This window comes from Lissotriton vulgaris, chromosome 9 (genome assembly GCF_964263255.1).
Source record: "Lissotriton vulgaris chromosome 9, aLisVul1.2, whole genome shotgun sequence".
Taxonomy (NCBI): Eukaryota; Metazoa; Chordata; class Amphibia; order Caudata; family Salamandridae; genus Lissotriton; species Lissotriton vulgaris.
Window position 1 is genome coordinate 1,143,667,649 of NC_141697.1, and position 19,265 is coordinate 1,143,686,913.

The 19,265-nt window shown below is 46.2% G+C and overlaps 1 protein-coding gene across 1 annotated transcript in view; it reads left to right on the plus strand.

The window, feature by feature from the left end:
- LOC147692931 (inter-alpha-trypsin inhibitor heavy chain H3-like) overlaps positions 1-19,265 on the plus strand; it is a 316,366-nt gene that overhangs the window by 247,571 nt on the left and 49,530 nt on the right. Inside the window, exon 15 of the mRNA XM_086939189.1 lies at positions 7,765-7,803. Within this exon, the coding sequence (XP_086795315.1) occupies positions 7,765-7,803 (39 nt within the window). The remainder of the gene's footprint in view (positions 1-7,764; positions 7,804-19,265) is intronic.

A 19,265-nucleotide genomic window follows, 5' to 3' on the forward strand; every position in this document is an offset into this window, starting at 1 on the left:
CCGCCAAAGTTGGGGGAAGGAGCGGGACGCAGATGCGTCTCCTGGAGGAGAGCAACGTGAATAGCATGCCTGTCCAGATACTGGACCACACTGCGACATTTCCTGGCATCATTAAGTCCCCGTACATTCCAGGACAGAATCGAGATCTGATCTATAACAGCAGTCGACATTACCCAGTGTCAGGGCCCCACGGGACCCAAAAAGAAAATACAGGACATCCAACTACCAGCAACAGCCAGCGACAGGTCCACACCCTAGGGCGCGGACACCCCCCAACATACACTCCACACATTCCCCAGCCATCTCCGAACCGATCAACCAAAACCACAACAACCCCCCCCCCCCAGCCAAACCATCCATGCAACAAGCACTCAGAACATACTGCGCGCCGCACGCTGCCAATCCAGGTTACGCAACCCACAACTCGCATACGCGCTTCTCTTGCAAAGCGCTCTCCGTCACGTGGCAGCCTAAGATGGCGGCCGGTGCACTCGGGCCCACAGCGGACGGGAGCACAGGTCCCAGGATCAGTTCCGCCAGATAAAGAAGTGGACCAGCCCAAACAGCGGGCACGATACCACACCTGTGCACACAGACAACAGCAGCACCTCTCATACCGACCCACGAGTCCCGGGCAAACAAACATGGACAGCTTCATTCCCGCCCCACCCACCCACCTGATACCACCCCAACTATCAGGCCATACGCACCCCCGCCCCCCCCGTCCCCCAACACACATCCAGTCAAACAACAAAGGACTAGACTCCAAACCAAAGGTACACATGGGGCACACCCTCCGGGGAACCTTCCAGAGGTGCACGATACCACTCCCTCACGCCACGCCAGTGTCCGCACTAACGAGTGTCAGACGGCCCCAGGCGCAGCGCGGGGGGGTGGGTGCCCAGAGCGCGACGCCAGATAGCACCAACCTGCAGTGCCATACCGACCCCAAGAAACAAAAAACGCACTCACTCATCTCAATAAAGACATGACCCCAGACCCAACAAAAGTAAAAGCGGGCAATAGGTAGGCTACAAATGCGGAGAAAGAAGGCAGTAGAAGTCAATATAAAAGGTAATCGTCCAGAATACTCCAAAAACAATAAAAGGAGAGACAAAGACCAAAGTCACCACAAAGAGGCAACCTCCTCCTCAGCCGCCGAATGCTCATCCTCAGGATCTCGATCGCCTCCACGATCCGCAGCTGCTCGCTCGCGCTGGAGGCGCTTCGCAAAGTCCTCAGCATGCTGTGGGTTGGTGAAAAAATGTTGTTTAGCCTGGTGCGTCACCCTAAGTTTGGCAGGATACAGCAAGGCGTAGTCCACCTGTAGATCCCGAAGTTCCTTTTTCACCCCCAGGAACTTACGACGCTGGTCCTGTACCATCGGCGTGAAGTCGGGGTACATGGTGAAAGACACCCCTTCGAAGGAAAGGGCCCTATTAGTGCGGGCAGCCTGGAGGGCGGCGTCCCGGTCACGATAGTTCAAAAGGCGCGCAATGATGGGGCGCGGTGCAGCCCCAGAGGCCGGCCGAGGTCCCAGTGTTCGATGCGCTCTCTCAACGATGAACTGGGATGAGAACGCTTCCGCCCCCATGGCGCCCACCAGTAGCCTCTCCACATAAGTCTCCATTTTGCCCACATTTGTGGACTCCGGCACACCTACGATGCGGACGTTGTTGCGCCTACTCCTCGCCTCCAACTCCTCATTCTTAGCGGCAATGACGCGCAATATATTGTCCATTCTCGCCAGTTGGGTGGTATGGGTGGCCGCTGTGTCATCGTGGTCCGAAATGCGCTGTTCCGCCGCAGTCAATCGTTCCTCATGCACGTCCAGCTTCTGGACGACCGCATCCATGCGCGACGATATTTTGTCCACCTTGTCCACTATCGTGGCAAACCCCTGCCTCATCTCCTGCAGCATTTGTGTAAAGTCCGGTGGTGGTGGTTGCGGGACATTATCAGCGGCATTCGGGGGGGGGGTACCGCGAAGTCCCGGCTTCCTGGAGCAAACGCGTCCCCCGCCTAGCCCCTCCAGAGTCAAAAGACAATTTGGATTGTTTAGTGTCCGGCTTCCCCATAATGGTGCGCTAGCGATGCAATAGGGGACCAAAGCAAATAGGAGTCAGGATATAGTTCGGACAAAGGGTACGGCCAAAAAAGCCCGAATCGTGGGGGCACGAGCAGGCCAGCGCGCCCCGCCACTCCCAACGACGAGAAAATGGCCACCTCTGCTTCCAGATCACAGGGGCGAGCCCCTAGAAGACAAGAAGAAGATCCGCTGCGACTCCGTGAGCAACGGTATCCGGGCAGGCAGATGTAGGAGCCAAGGGATCAGTCCGACAGCAAGGGAAAACCAAGCGGTCTGCCCGGCTAGCGAGCGGGCCCGGTGGAGAGGGGCGGAGCAAGGCCTACACCCCACGTGCAGAGCCCCGGACTGGCATGAACGATGACACCGGGCCAAGGGGCACCAGACCTCCAGAGCGCAAGTCGGGGAAACTTGGGATCCTCGTAGCTTCGGCCAGCAACCTCCGAATGGCCCAGGAGTTGGACCGTGGGTGGTCAGTCGATATCCCAGTAGATCTGTGGGGTCAGATCAGGGCGCAGCGATGGTAATCAGGATCCCTAGGCGGATAAGAGCTCCGGGCAGCGGGAGCCTCACGACAGTGCGGCCATTCCGCAGTGCGCCCTCTAGCGCCCCCCCTTCTCACCATCATGGTTACCCTTAACTTTCAGCTTTGCCCCGGTCTAATGCAAACTGATAGCCACAGTTGGCGCGCTTATCTTTTAGAAGTTATTTTACACTTTAAAGTTTAGCAGTTCAAAACTCTGGTTCTGCTGATTGCATTTTTTCTGTTTTAGTGGCAAATTATTTATTAACATTTACTCTAATCTTCTAAATTGGTTTGGGTTTTTATTGAGTTGTTTTTTGACTTTATTACTGTTTAAGAGCAGCATAATTATTTTATACCTTGCTTCTAAGCTAAGGCTGACTGCTTTTGTGCCAAGCTATCTTTAGCATATGTTAATTAAGTGACTTTTTGTGGTTCTCCCTGATGAGGATTGTGGCTGTTGCTACAGTAGGGTTTTAACCCCCTCAAACTATCACTTATTTTTTGGAATTCACAAAATTCAATTAAAACCACAGAGTACCATTGTTGCTTAAGACCCCCCCCCCCCACCCCCTTCTGCAGTGGTTCTGACTGGAAAGGGAGTATGGTATACTGGTAATGAACTTGCCATGTGTACTATAGGTATGGATCTCATTTGGATCATCCATTGAAGCCACAGTTCCTTATCCATCTCTCCTCATGACTGATTGATCGAACCGGTTTTGAGCTCTCAATTTGTCAATATACTTTAACCATTCTAGTCTGCAGAAGCTGATGCAAGCTTTCCTGATCATGTCTAAGTATTCGAAGAGTGCTCCACTCCACTCAGGGTACTGCTGCTGTCCATGCATATATCTTGGCCAGTACTTTTTGTCACCTGGCCTGCCCACATTCTTATGAATTGGACCCTTCTTTGCTATATGATTCTCTGTGGATCATTTTAAATATATCCATGAACTTTTCTGCCTTTATTTTCTCCTTGGTGCTTGTTAGACCCAGCTGTTTCTGACTGACTGGGACTCATTGAAATCAGGCAGAATCCACCGTCCTAGATAGGATGAGTACACTGCACTTGTCCAATAACCTGTGCTCACCCTTGGGTAGCTTGGCACAGAGCAGTCAGGCTTAATCTCTGGGTCATAGTGTAAAGTATTGGCACAAACCCCACCCTCACAACACACTGGGTATGCTACAAAGTCACCCATCACTGATGTCAACAATTAACATTTACCCTTGCTGTTACAATTTTCTCCTGCTATCATCCTCTGACTTACTCTCCACTTCTATTGAGGATGCCTTCCCTTCTTCCACCACATCCACCTCATATGCCACACAGCCCCTGTGCTCGTCTTATATTACCCCACTAGCACAACTTTCAGTATCAATTATTCTCCTACTACCAACCTTCTCCCTCCCAATCGCTCCTCAGTTTTCCATCTTCTTTATGTGTGTGGGAGGGGGGACTTCTGAAGTCCACCCTCTCTGCCCTCCCTGGCTGGCCACTCCTTGCTTCGAAACTGATGTCACTAACTTGGGATCGCTCTCATGCAACTCTGCCCCTTCAGATGGGAATTGTGGCAATGCTGCTATGCTGGTCCTCTCCATCTGAGATGCCCTCCCTCTCTGGATATATGCCTCGCCTTGCACCCCAGGGATCATGCACCCCTAGTACTTCTTGACTGGTTCCCACTGAAGGTGCAACTGTGTGACTTTGGCCCAATGACAGCCTGCTCTGCTTCAGTTCCATAACAAAACTGGAGCCCCCCGCAAAGTAGATGGAGGGGGACCCCACGTTCCTGTCCAAGGCAGGAGCGCCACAGGCCAGAGACCTTCTGCTCATGGAGAGTTTCAGAGGGACCCCCTTGGAGCTTGGGCCCTCCTGGCATGCTGGGACTTACGGGGGCTATTGTTACAGAACTGCTCTGCTCGTCATCTGCTCCCTCCAGTCCACTACTATTCAACCTTTTACCTATCTTGGTGTCTGTACCAGACGCCGTCGCCAGCCCTTGTGTGTCTGTGTCTTCTTTTCTGACACAGAGGCCCATAGCCCTTTGTCCTTGGGGCTCAGCCTGCTCTCTGGGTCCTTCTCCAAAGATGTGCTGGGCCCTTTTTCCTAGGATAACCAGCCCGCTCCTCTCACTTCTTAGGGAAAACACGTTCATGTGGCTTTGCTCACCCCGCGTTTAATGCCCTTGATGGGCTACATCTGCCCTCTGGTGCAGCGGGGACATGTTTACCGCCACTGACAGCTTTACAGGTCCCCTCGATAGAGGTAAGTAAAGGTGTGTTTATTTATCCGTAGGTGGAGCTGCCATTCTGTCCACCCTTTTCACTTTTCAAGGCTATGCAATGAAAATTCTTCAGCGCCATGATTGCAGTGACGCAGCTGCCAGGTGGCGCAAGCTCCAAGCTCTCATCTCCATCTTCAGTGTTCCCTCCACGGTCATGGTATTTTGCCTCTGGAATATAACGGATTTGTTAGATACTGTTGAGTAGATTTGAAGTGCGCAGCTATCACTAGGCAGAGGTACTGCCAAAATGAGGCTGGGGTCACACTTGTGACAGGGCTACAAATTGTGGGTGCAAATCGAACACTCACTAATTAACATTAGCCATGGTTTGCTAATTAGGTAATGTGTGGTATGATGACCCCGATTTTGACTTTGAGCCTCGGAATGAGGAGTCGTTGGCTCCTGCCTAGTCAAAGATTTATGAAGTATTCATTGAGGGCTGACATTTGTTTTGCAAACTTGGACCTTGGCTGAAGTTTTCCTGAGAACTGGATTGGTAAATGATTAACTTGTCCCCGATAACAGTTTTTTTTAGCTCAGGCATCGGTGACATGATAATGCCCATGCAACAACAATTCCATTCCGGACAGAGGTCAGGACTTTAAACATTGTTGTATTTACCTATCTCTTTTGCCAAACTGATAAGTTGCTCTTTTTCAAAAAGGGCATCATTCAATCCTGGCTTAATGATAGTAGGGTAATAGAGAAAAAAAACTTTTAAAGGCTGAAATGCTCTCTGTCACTTCTCCAAGTGCGTGATTCATGCTTTATTTGTGCCCCTTTTGAATTTGTTTAGTTTAGACAATGATAAAATACTACACAGATATCATCCAAGAAGTCTAAAAATTATATGGATTACGGTGTTTAATAAATACCACTTTCGGAATTAGAGCATCAGAAGTATCCTTAAAACTGATTTGCCTTCTGGCTTTTCCACTTTAGTACCTCTCTAATTAGACTGTTTTTCTTTTCTGCTATAAAACTTTAACAGTTCCGCTCATGTTTTCGTTGAGGCCTTGACCGAAGACAGCTCTGTACTTATTTTGTGGTGGATGAATTTACTTTTAACACGGTACTTCAGAGAGCTATGGCCCAGTTTCCAGAGCATCTGACTCTAGAGCGGAGGATTCACGGTTCGATCCCTGGTGCCGGTGGCTGCTCAGCTCAGCACCATGTGACTCACTCAGGGCCACATGTGTCATTTTTGGAAATAACGATTACCTGATTGCGATTTTCTGCGCATGGCAATTTGGTAATCGCTATTCCTAATTTATGAAACTCTTTTGAGTTTCTAGCGATTCCTAATGGGTCCCAAATAGATCTACCTCATGTATTTTAATGAGGTAGGTTGCAATTTGTGATCCATGCGGAATCAAGGCCATCACCGGGGTGGTGGCTTGCTGGGTCAGCAGACCACTTTGTCTGTGATTGCTTTTAAATAAAGCAGTCTTTTTAGGTCTCGAAGACCTGCTTTGCAGCGCGCATGCGCTGCTCGCTCTGCGAGGCTTCTTGTAATAGGGATATTTTAGAAGTGGAGTTGAAGCCTCGCCCATCATTCTTATTGGCTGGCGCCATTGGTTATGGTAAACGCTGGCTTTCCATTGAAAATGAGGCTTCTTTGTTACCGCCTTGTCTCCTTTTGTCCCTGCCCATCCATTTATTCATTTATTTAGCATTATTATAAAGAGCAGCTCCACCAGCAAGATGCTAGCAGAGTGTTTGAAGAATATTTTACGATATTGGTAATCTCTATACAAATATTCTATGTAAAGTGCTAGTGAAATATATAACAATAGAAGACTTAATTTTAACAAAAGATGACATCCAGGAAGTTAAACAACAGATGAAAGAAAGTGATGGTCAGCTTTTCAGGAGGAACATGCAGACCTTTGTTTCCTGCAGGAATATATGACGTTACAACGCATGCCTTTACAACACAGTTTTTACATCGCAACTACCATTACAATGCATGATTTTACAATGCATGCCACTACAACACATTTTTAGAAAGTACCATTACAGCGCATACCATTGCAACACATACCATTACAACGCATACCATTACAACGCCAATTCCTTTGGGGCAACAGTAGGGTGAGTGTTGGATAGTGTAGGGGTAACAATTACTATTCCCACTCCAGTTAGTGCAACAGTAGGGTAAGTGTTAGATAGTGTAGGGGTAAAAATTACTATTCTCACTCCAGTGAGTGCAACAGTAGGGTAAGTGTTGGATAGTGTAGGGGTAAAAATACTATCCCCATGTACCCTAGATCCCATACTCAACCTAAAACTAAAAAATCCCCCTTATAATGCGTTGTAATGGTAAGCGTTGAAATGGCATGCGATGTAAAGGCAGCTGCACTGTAACATCTGTGTTGTAAAGGTAGTGCGTTGTAATGACTGTGTTGTAATGGTTGTTTCCTTTCCTGTAGTGCTTCTTAACTTTTATACTGAAAATGTATGTTATCGATGTACTCAAGTTGTAAGCTGTACTTTTCAGAATGAATCTGCCTGAAAAGACCATCAGAAACTTTCAGTTAAATGATAACTCCATTGTTGCCAGATCACCCCACCAAACAGGGCATACAGGACACATTGCTTCATGTTCTTGATTACTGGAGTAGCCCATTTGATTTTTTTAGTCCTTGTTTGCTTCCATTGCACAATTTCAAATAATGCACCTAAAATAATTTGTAAATTGTCAGGCCATGGCTACTAAAAAGATGTCCTTGTGATATTGGCCCAGACTAGGAGCTCAGCTTCTACTTTACTGAGTTTTTATAGAGTTTTGCAATTGTGAACAGTCATGGAGAGCCACCACTGAATTCACATGTCTAATTCAATCAACTTATATTTTCCCCTAGCGCAACGAAGTGGTGGTTCTCAGACTCAAGCTTTTAACTGTAAGTATTAACTCACTAAGTATTTATTATTCAAGGTAGACTCTGATATTGTTCATGTAATAGGAGCCAAAGTCCAATTTTCTTTAATGTACTAAGGGACAGACTACTTACGTTTTTGTAACGTTTGCATCACAACAGTGATGTGAACTGAAGCATATTGGGGATTCTTCTCCAGTGCAAAACTTTTATTAGAGCTACTTTGCATTGCTTTGAATAAAGAAGGTGTACCAAGTTGGTACATCAAGGTCCCAGGCGACGAAACCTGTTTTTTGATGCAAAGCCCCATGTACTAACATTTGTAGAAAGGGTTTTGCAACAAAAATACATCTCTTTGAGTCTGGCATTAAAAAGGAGAATTTTTTTATTTCTCCAAAAGTATCTGACTTTGCATGTGTCCTGCACTGTACAGCACACATTCAAAGTAGGAAAAGTTTTAAAGGTTGTATAAGCATGGCACTGGAAGGCTATCCATGATTGCATGGTGCTAGGCAGCCTGATTGTGCGCCAGGGTAAAAAGGCAGGAGTGCCATATCTTAGTAGATATGGTGCTGTCCTTCACTCACTCTTTCACTCAGCACAGCGCAGTAACCTTGGTTGCTAGGGTGAGCGTCGTGACAGCTTTGTAGATCTGCCCAGCAGAGTCCATGTATAGTATTTCACTGTACTTCACAACCAGTCTCCTCTCATCAGCGAGAACATTTCATAGCCTTCCATTCCCTTTGTCACTATTGCTCACGGTTTACCTTTTCCCATTTTGCTCATCTCCATCCATTTATTAATTTGCCTTTATCCTTCTGTTTGCCCCAACATATCTGAGCCCCTACATATCTGAAACTCTTTTTAAAAAAAAAAAATCATTTCATCATCTCTTTTCCCTTTTGTTTTCCTGTTCCTCTGAAAACCCAATGTCACTCTTTTTGGGCAGCCCCAGATCCTTACGTTTCTTGGGTGTTAGAGCCCTAGACTCAGATCAGGGATTAAAGATCATATACGCTTGCAGCTCATTGTTACTATTCTCATCAAAGGTAGAGTGCTCAAAGAGGCAGGTGAATCCCGCAGAATGCAAACATTCAGCTGTAGGATTGGTGGCGCCCAGTGCGACATTCTTTGTTGACGCCCCCCCCCATGACCGACTTTTTTATAGATTCTTTGAATACCACCCTCCAATGGTGCTCCACATCTCCCCTTAGCCCTACTCTCACATTTATTTACTTTATAGTGCTGCTCAGCTCAATATAGAGTGCCAGAGCGCTTTACATCACAAACACATTATAAAGAGACAATAGTTCATACAAGTGTGTAAATCAATGTATAGAAAATGTTATTTAAGACAATGAGGTCTACAAGGCATATGAATAACATATCATCCATACTGGTATGCTTTATATGTTAAGACTTCTTGTTTTGGAGAAACAAAGGGGAGGGGTTACTATGTTTTCACACAGCACAGTCCTCAAGATGTTGTGCTGTGTTGCGTGAAAAGGAGAGTGCAAAACAGAACCATATCTACTCAAATATGGTGCTGTTGCTTTCTCCTCAAGTGCCAACTTACATAATGGTTGCCTTTCCCCAATGGACACACCAATTTGCCATAGTGCAAAGGTGTGTCTATGTGATCAAGCATAGGTTTTATACTGGAAGCTTACCCTTCCAGCACTAATTCTATGCTTTGACAACGTTTAACACTTTACCACTTTTCAAATGTGCTGCACTGTACATCACAAATACAAAGTTGGAAAGGTTTGGAGAAAGTAAATCTGTTCTCTAACCTCGAGGTTGTGTAATTGTTAATGAAAATCCCATTCTAAAAAAGTTAGTAGAAATGGAATGGAGTCAAAATCCATTGGTGGGGCCAGAGGAATGTCCATATAAAACCCCATGACATGCCTTCTTGACACAAAGAACCATATATTACTACTTATGTTACCTTGGTGAAATATTTCAACACAATTTAGGTTTTGCACTGGAAAGTAAATCCATAACAACACTTTGCATCAGGTTTCCTTCACTTCTGTGATGAACACCAGGCACAAAGTGTTAGTAAGTCTGCCCATTTGAAATGTAACACAATTATTGGGGTGTCATACTAATAAAATTGAATTAATACCTAGAGGAACAACTTTTATCAATGTTAGAATAGTGAACGCTTAACAGCTGTCCCATCCACTGCAAATTCTCAGCAGCTCGCCATTTGTCATCTTTGATAATGTAACCATGTGAACACAGTTATCCCTTTTTTTCCATAGTGAAAAATGTCATGAAAATGAAAGAGAGACAACGGTGACCTAAATGCAGGCTTTTCGGAAATGCTACCTGTGCCAATTTTGGAGCGCAAATGGGGCCCCCGGAGATTTGACACCCGGTGCAGTGGCACCGGTCGCACCGCCCTAAAGCCGGCACTGAAAATATTTACACTGGGAATCTTTAATCACTTCCGTGCTCAGGACGGCCCCCGGCCGTCCTACGTCATGCTAGGCCTGTGCTCAGGACGGGCTGGGGCCGTCCGAACTCCGCCGATTCCCCAGCGCGGCGACCGACCTGAGCATGCAAGGGGTTACGCCCCTAATTAAACCCCCGCACCGCAGCAAAATTTGCGCCACAGGAAAGGGGTTAACTTAAGAGAATCAATGCAATTTTTTCTGTAATCAACAAGAACCAGGAAGATCCCTAAACAGGGCTGTATAGGAATCATTACATTTGTTTTACACTGTTCTATGCGTGTACCCTAAACGAAAGTAAGGGCCTCATTTATGAAAATTGTTGCATCGCTGCCGGAAGATAGCGATGCAACACTTTTCATAGCACCATCCTTGCGACACCATGGATACACCGTATTTACTGTACGGCGCTCCATGTCGAAAGAATGTACAGCTATGTCAGGAATCCTGACGTATGCCTTGGCACAAAAATAGCGCATTCCTGGAGTGTGTCTGGAAACAGATGCTACTTCAGCAATGTGCTTTTCACATGGGGCAAGTGCCATGTGAAAAGCCCTAAATCACCCCTTATGCCTGCTTCAAGCAGACGTAAGGATTTGACGTAGTGACGCCCTAGAAGTGATGCAATGAAATCTCATAGATTTCGCTGAGTAACTTCTAAGTGGCTTTGTTGCGATGGAACGCCCACCCTGTATTCATTATACCTGTCACAGGTATAATGTAGCACAGGGGTTTATCTGCCTAGATGTGTCCCTTTGTAAATATGGGGGCAGCGGTGAAAGGGCCTCATAAATAAGGCCCTACGTCTATATGTTTGCTCAGCAGGTTTAACTGACTTGGTATTGACAGTAATAATTCTATAAATATCTTTTTTCAATGTTGAGATCATGTATGTGTGTATCACACTGTCATTATAGTCACACCAATTCATTGTTCTCTTGTTCTGGTACATACTCATAGTGCAAAAATGTGGCAAAGAAGTCAAAATCATAATTTTCAGAATTTATTGTAATTTATTACTACATAACGTATTTATTAATGCATAATTTATTATTTATAATTCATATTCAGTGCTTCATTTGTAAAACAATATGTGGCAAGGCCCAAAATGTTTCTTAAGTGCACACCACCACTAGTGACAGAGCTGCCCGGGTGTCTGTCAGAATATCGGAGCAACAAATATCGTGCTACACAAATAGCGAGTCAAAAATATTGATGACTAAAATATTGTCTACCTATACTTGATGCTAATAGCGGTAAAAATGATACAAAGATATTCATTTTCCTTGTATATAGCATATATATATAATTACCATTAATATAATGTAAATTTAAAAAAAATATTTTAGAAATATATATATAAATATATACTCAAATCAAACAAACACATATATATACATGTTTATATATACATATATAATGTAACACTATTAATAAAAATATATGTTTAAATTTATATGAATTTTGGTAAATTATTGCTTTTTATTTTAGTATTATAAAAAACTAAATATATCTATATCTATATCTATATATATTTAAATGAAAATAAACAATATGAAAACACAAGGGCAAAACATCAAACTAAATTACAAATTAGTAAAATATAAAACAACTTTAAAATTAAAGAAAATGTAAAACATTTCTAAAATTATAAAAAATATTTAATAATAAACAAAAAATGTAAAATTAAACAAATAATACTAATATATATATATTTCAACTTTTTTAAAAATAAGTGTTTAAATCAGAAAAAGTAAACATACACTATTCCCACTCCAGTCTGTGCAACAGTAGTGAAACCGTTGGGTTTCGGAAGGGGAAAATTGACTATTCCCACTCCAGTCTGTGCAGCAGTAGAGAAAGCAATGGAATTCAAAGGTGTAAAATTTACTATTCCCACTCCATACTGTGCAACAGCAGAGAAAACATTGGGCTTCAGAGGTACAATTTACTATTCCCAGTCCAGTCTTTGCACCAGTAGGGAAAGCGTTGGAGTTCGGAGAGGTAAAATTTACTATTCCTGGTCCAGTCTTTGCAACAGGAGGGAAAGCGTTGGAGTTCAGAGAGATTAAATTTACAATTCCAACTCCAGTCTGTGCAATAGTATAGCCTTATAGCCCGCCGTAGCGGACTATACCGGCTATTAAAGACCCGCTGCAACTTTAAAGTCCTGAGTCGAAGGCGAGGACTTCAACAAGGCAGCGGGACTTTAATAGCCGGTATAGCCCTGCTAAGAAGGGCTATAAGGCTATTAGAACATTCTGCCACTAGAGGGCAGAATGTTCTAACAAATAAAACAAAGCCTTCAGGGAGCGCAAGGGGATTGAAATCCCCTCAGGCTCCCTAAAGCCTTTTTTTCACAGCCAGAACTTTGAACTAAGAAACATTGGAATATTGGAGCTCAGGGCTTATACCAGCCATTATAAGCCCAGAGCACTCCATTGTTTTCAATGGAGCTACAAACATTCCAATGTTCTAATTTAGCCTTATAGCCCACTGGAGCAGGCTATACCTGCTATTAAAGGCCCGAGCCGAAGGCGAGGGACTTTAACTAGACAGCTGGACAATTGTAGCAGGTATAACCCTGCTACTTAGTGCTATAAGGCTATTAGAACATTCTGCCACTAGAGGGCAGAATGTTCTAACAAATTAAACAAAGGGTTCTCGAAGCTCGAGGGGATATAAATCACCTCGAGCTTCAAGAAGCCTTTATAGAACATTGGAATGTTGCTCTGCGGGCCTTTACAGGCAAGTAGAAGCAGGGAGCACTCCATTGTCTGCAATGGAGCTTCCAACATTCCAATGTTCTAATAGGGAATACATTGGACTTTAAAAGTGTTAAAAGTACTTTTTCCACTCCAGTCTGTGCAACAGTAGGGAAAGCGTTGGACCTCAGAAAGGTAAAATTTACTTTTCCAGTCTGTGCAGCACTAGGGAAATCACTGGGCTTCATGAGCTAAAATGTACTATTAACACTCCAATTTGTGCAGCAGTGAGAAAAGTGTTGGACTTCAGAGGGGTTACATTTACTATTCCCACTCCAGTCTGTCCAACAGTAGGGAAAGTGTTTGAATACAGAGGGGTAATATTTACTATTCCCACCCCTGTCTGTGAAGCAGTAGGATAAGTACTTCACTTTAAACACATAGCATAATTTACAAACACAACAGTAAGAGTCAGACAATGTAAAAAAAACTAATAAACAACTTAAATAATCTTTAATCAATTGAATAATTTATAATCCATTATTCATTATTTGATACTTAATAAACTTCCCTCCTTGTACCCCTACAAATCCACAACCCGCACCAAATCATAACTAAAAAAAATTGATAATCACTCAATATATGTAATTAACAACCAATTAAATGTAATACATTCATAATAATTTTTCATCAATAATTACTCAATAAACTTCTCAACCTATACCCCTACAAACCCAAAGTCCTGCACCTAAAATATTACTTAGAAAATAAAACTCTTACACAATTTACATCATCAAATAAATGGTTAATAATTAATATTTAGTGAATTATCACTTAAGTCAAGTCAAGTCAAGTCATAAAATTTATATAGCGCACTACATACCCAGAGGGTTTCAAGGCGCTTAGGGAGGGGAGGAGGATTATTTGTCAAATATCCACGTTTTAAGTTGCTTTTTGAACGCTCGGTGATTCTGGGTGAGGCGAAGGTAAGCGGGGAGTGAGTTCCATGTTTTGGCAGCCAGGTATGAGAAGGATCTGCCTCCCATGGTGGTTTTGTTGATGCGAGGGACAGTGGCGAAGGCTTGGCTGGAAGAGCGAAGTTGGCGGGAGGGGGTGTAGAAGGACAGTCGAGAGTTGAGGCAATCTGGTCCGATGTCGTAGAGTGATTTGTGTGCGTGGGTAAGCAGTCGGAAAGTAATCCTCTTATTGACGGGTAGCCAGTGGAGGTCTTTAAGGTGACCAGAGATGTGTTCGTTGCGTGGGATGTCTACTATGAGCCTGGCTGAGGCGTTTTGGATTCGTTGTAGTTTCTTCTGGAGTTTAGCGGTGGTACCTGCGTAGAGGGTGTTTCCGTAGTCCAGTCGGCTCGTGACTAGAGCGTGGGTGACTGTTTTCCTTGTTTCGGAGGGGATCCAGCGAAATGTTTTTCTGAGCATGCGAAGAATGTTAAAGCAGGAAGAGGATACGGCGCTGACTTGTCTGTTCATTGAGAGTGAAGAATCCAGGATGACGCCAAGGTTCCGTGCGTGGTCTGTCGGGATGGGTGCATTTCCGAGGGCTTCCGGCCACCAGGAGTCGTCCCATGCAGAGGGGGATTTACCTAAGATGAGGACTTCTGTTTTGTCTGAGTTCAGTTTCAGACGGCTTTGTTTCATCCATTCGGCGACTTCTTTCATTCCTTCGTGTAGGTTAGTTTTGGCGGTGCTGGGGTCCTTGGTGAGAGATAGGATCAGTTGAGTGTCATCCGCGTAAGAGATGATGTTGAGGTTGTGTTGGCGGGCGATGGCCGCGAGGGGGCTCATGTATACGTTGAAGAGGGTGGGGCTGAGTGAGGATCCTTGTGGTACGCCGCAGATGATTTCAGAGGCCTCGGACTTGAATGGTGGGAGGGGGACTCTCTGGGTTCTTCCGGTGAGGAACGAGGTGATCCAATCCAGTGCCTTTCCTTGGATTCCGATGTTTCTGAGGCGTTGTAAAAGGGTGCTGTGGCATACTGTGTCGAAGGCTGCAGAGAGGTCGAGGAGGATGAGGGCGACTGTGTCTCCATTGTCCAGTAGAGTTCGAATGTCGTCTGTTGCTGCGATGAGGGCGGTCTCAGTGCTGTGTTTGGCTCGGAAGCCAGATTGTGAGGGGTCGAGTGATTTGTTGGCTTCGAGGAAGGCGGCGAGCTGGTTGTTGACAGCTTTCTCGATGACTTTGGCCGGGAATGGAAGAAGCGAGATGGGGCGGTAGTTTTTGAGTTCGGTGGGGTCTGCTGTTGGTTTTTTCAGAAGGGCGGTGAGTTCAGCGTGTTTCCAGTCTTCTGGGAAGGTAGCGGAGTTGAAGGAGCAGTTGATGACGTCTCGGAGGTGCAGAGCTATGACGGAGTCTGCTTTGTTGAAGATGTGGTGAGGGCATGGGTCTGTGGGGGATCCAGAGTGGATGGAGTTCATCAGGCGGATGGTGTCCTCAGTGGAGATTGGGTTCCAGGCGTTAAGGGTGTTAACGGGGGGAAGATAGTCAGCTGATGGTAGGGTGGGTTGGCTTCCGGGTTGGTTGTCAAAGCTGTTGTGGATGTCAGCAATCTTGTTGTGGAAAAAAGAGGCTAGGGAGTCGCAGAGGGTTTGAGAGGGGGTGATGTCGTTGGAGTTGGCCGAGGGGTTGGAAAATTCCTTGACGATGTTGAAAAGTTCCTTGCTGTTGTGGGCGTTGTTGTCGAGTCGATCCTTAAATGCTGTTTTCTTGGCTTTTCGGATCAGTTGGTGGTGAGTACGGATGGCGCTTTTGAAGGCGTCCTTGTTGCTGGTGGATGGGTCTTTTTTCCAGGCCTTTTCAAGGGAGCGGCATAGTTTCTTGGATTTCTTGAGGTCCTCGTTGAACCATGAGGCCTTCTTGATGCCAAGTTTGTGTTGGCATTTTTTCAGTGGTGCTAAGGTGTCGGCGGTGTTGGATAACCAGAGGGTGAGGTTGGAGGCGGCTTCGTTGGCGTTAGAAGAGAGGGCTGGGGAGGTTTGAAGGAGCGATGTGGAGATCTGCTCCGTGGTGATTTTGTTCCAGTTTCTTTGTAGAGTTGGTTGGAGGTGGATGATGGGTTTCGGATTGTTGTAGGTGAAGTGAACGCAGCTGTGGTCAGTCCAGAGGAGATCCGTAGTGTGGCTGAAAGAGACATGGTTGCTGGAGGTGAAGATGGGGTCGAGTGTGTGACCTGCGATGTGGGTGGGGGAAGTGACCAGTTGTTTAAGTCCGAGGTTGGCGAGGTTGTCCAAGAGGGTGGCGGTGTTGCGGTCGTTGATCTCCTCAAGGTGGAAGTTGAGGTCTCCCAGAAGGATGTAGTCTTTGGAGGGGAGCGCGTGTGGGGTGATGAAGTCCGTGATGTCTTCACAGAATTTTGCGCGGGGTCCTGGTGGTCTGTAGAGGAGGGTGCCTCTGAGTGTGGTCTTGGGGTCGATGTGGATCTGGAAGTGAAGGTGTTCGGAGTTGGCGAGGTTGGCGTCAGAGCTGGTTGAGATGCGGATTCATTTCTTGTGGACGATAGCGATTCCTCCTCCTCTATGGTCGGTGCGGTCCTTGCGCGTGATCTTATAGTCATCAGGGATAGCGATGGCGATGTCAGGGGCGGAGGAGGCGTTCATCCATGTTTCCGTTAGGAAGGCGACGTCTGGAGAGATGGTGTCTAGTAGGTTCCAAAGGTCAATGGCGTGTCTGTGGACCGAGCGGGTGTTGAGAAGGATGCATTCTAGGTGGTTGGGGTCGGGAATCTGTGGTGTGGTCGGAGCGGAGATGTTGTCGGTGCCGCTAAATTTGCAGGAGAAGCAGGAGAAAGGTCCATGGGTGTGTCCAGGAGCGGCTTGGACGCAGTTGGGGGCGCGACCGGGGTTAAGGGCTAGGAGGTCGGCGGCATCGTAGGTAATGCGGGAGGGCTGGGCAGCGCGAGGGGCAGGGGGTCTGGCGCTGGGCGCGGTCCAGGCGCGGACGGGCGTAGACGGGCTTACCTTTGGCGCACCTTCGGCGCGGGTTGGGCGCGGACGCTGCGCGTGAACGCTGCGCGCGGGAACTCCTGTCATATGAGGATGGTGGAAGGGGAGGGGCGAGGGCGGTTCAGCTGGGAGGCGGGTCGGGCACACGAGGGCAACAATAATAAACAAAATGGAGGCGGAGGGGGGGAGCAAAGCCGAGCGCTACAAGGAAACGCGCTAACACAGTGAAAAAGCCAGTGAAAACAGCGCAAAATTAAAATCACGTTTAAATTCAGCCAAGCGGCACACAGGCAGACAGCAGGCAATGTAATACAGCAATTTAAATGCAATGCAGCAGAAACGATACCAGGTGTCTCCAGGGGACACTGGGAGCGACCACCCTGCTCGAGGGAGAGGAGCGAGTCACGCTGAATGCAGGTAGGGGAGCGCTGTTACGGTCAGTGGGAGGGCGGTTCAGCTGGGAGGCGGGTCGGGCACACGAGGGCAACAATAATAAACAAAATGGAGGCGGAGGGGGGGAGCAAAGCCGAGCGCTACAAGGAAACGCGCTAACACAGTGAAAAAGCCAGTGAAAACAGCGCAAAATTAAAATCACGTTTAAATTCAGCCAAGCGGCACACAGGCAGACAGCAGGCAATGTAATACAGCAATTTAAATGCAATGCAGCAGAAACGATACCAGGTGTCTCCAGGGGACACTGGGAGCGACCACCCTGCTCGAGGGAGAGGAGCGAGTCACGCTGAATGCAGGTAGGGGAGCGCTGTTACGGTCAGTGGGAGGGCGGTTCAGCTGGGAGGCGGGTCGGGCACACGAGGGCAACAATAATAAACAAAATGGAGGCGGAGGGGGGAGCAAAGCCGAGCGCTACAAGGAAACGCGCTAACACAGTGAAAAAGCCAGTGAAAACAGCGCAAAATTAAAATCACGTTTAAATTCAGCCAAGCGGCACACAGGCAGACAGCAGGCAATGTAATACAGCAATTTAAATGCAATGTAGCAGAAACGATACCAGGTGTCTCCAGGGGACACTGGGAGCGACCACCCTGCTCGAGGGAGAGGAGCGAGTCACGCTGAATGCAGGTAGGGGAGCGCTGTTACGGTCAGTGGGAGGGCGGTTCAGCTGGGAGGCGGGTCGGGCACACGAGGGCAACAATAATAAACAAAATGGAGGCGGAGGGGGGGAGCAAAGCCGAGCGCTACAAGGAAACGCGCTAACACAGTGAAAAAGCCAGTGAAAACAGCGCAAAATTAAAATCACGTTTAAATTCAGCCAAGCGGCACACAGGCAGACAGCAGGCAATGTAATACAGCAATTTAAATGCAATGCAGCAGAAACGATACCAGGTGTCTCCAGGGGACACTGGGAGCGACCACCCTGCTCGAGGGAGAGGAGCGAGTTAATGAACTTCCAACCCTAAACCCATACAAACCCAACACCTACACCTACAATATAACTTAGAAATATAATAATTCCATAATTTAGATAATTAATTATCAATTAAATAATACATTAAAATTAAATATAATAGTTTATACCTAAATAACTTCCCACCTTATACCCCTACAAACCTCACAACCAGCTACAACATTTTAAATTATTATTAACAATGAAATACAAAATAATAAATGACTTTAACTTAAAAAGTATTTTTAAAAATATTGTGAACAATTATACAAACGATATTTATAATATAAAATTAATAAATAAACTAAAACACAAAATGATAATTAAAAAATAATATATTATAAAGCTGTATTATTGAAAAGCATATTAACAGAACAGATATTACTAAAACGTTGATATTTTTGGCAACAATATTTCTGCATTATGATATTCTTGTGTCACGATATTTTAAACTCTATATTTCTGTAGCACAATATTTTTAAATGGATATTTTGTCCAAATACCGCTGGCCCTTCACCACTGGTGTTTATCAATGCCATTTGTGAATGCCAACCACTGTCTTTGGTGCTGACACCACCGTGCCTTTTAGTGGTCCAGATTGGTGAGAGAAGACAGTGGATGGAGACAACTCATTTGCACCAGAAGTAGTGTGGCTCACTGGTTAGAGGCGGCAAGCCCGAGAGCAGAGGACAGCCCGGGACCAGGGTTCGAATCCCGGCACGGCAGGTTTCTGGACCAGCGTCAGCGGACTCGATAATTCTCTCGCCTCGGTGCCCACTCTGATCAGCGATCACACTCGGCAACTCTGGGCATTAGCTTACATCATCTTCACTAACGGCCCCACCAGACCGCTGGGGATGCCTGGTCTCACCCTGGAGATACCCATTAAGGGACCATCTCTCAGGGAAGCCAGGAAGGGTTTCACAGCGGTCGAAGCGCCTTGGGACCCTCTGGGTAA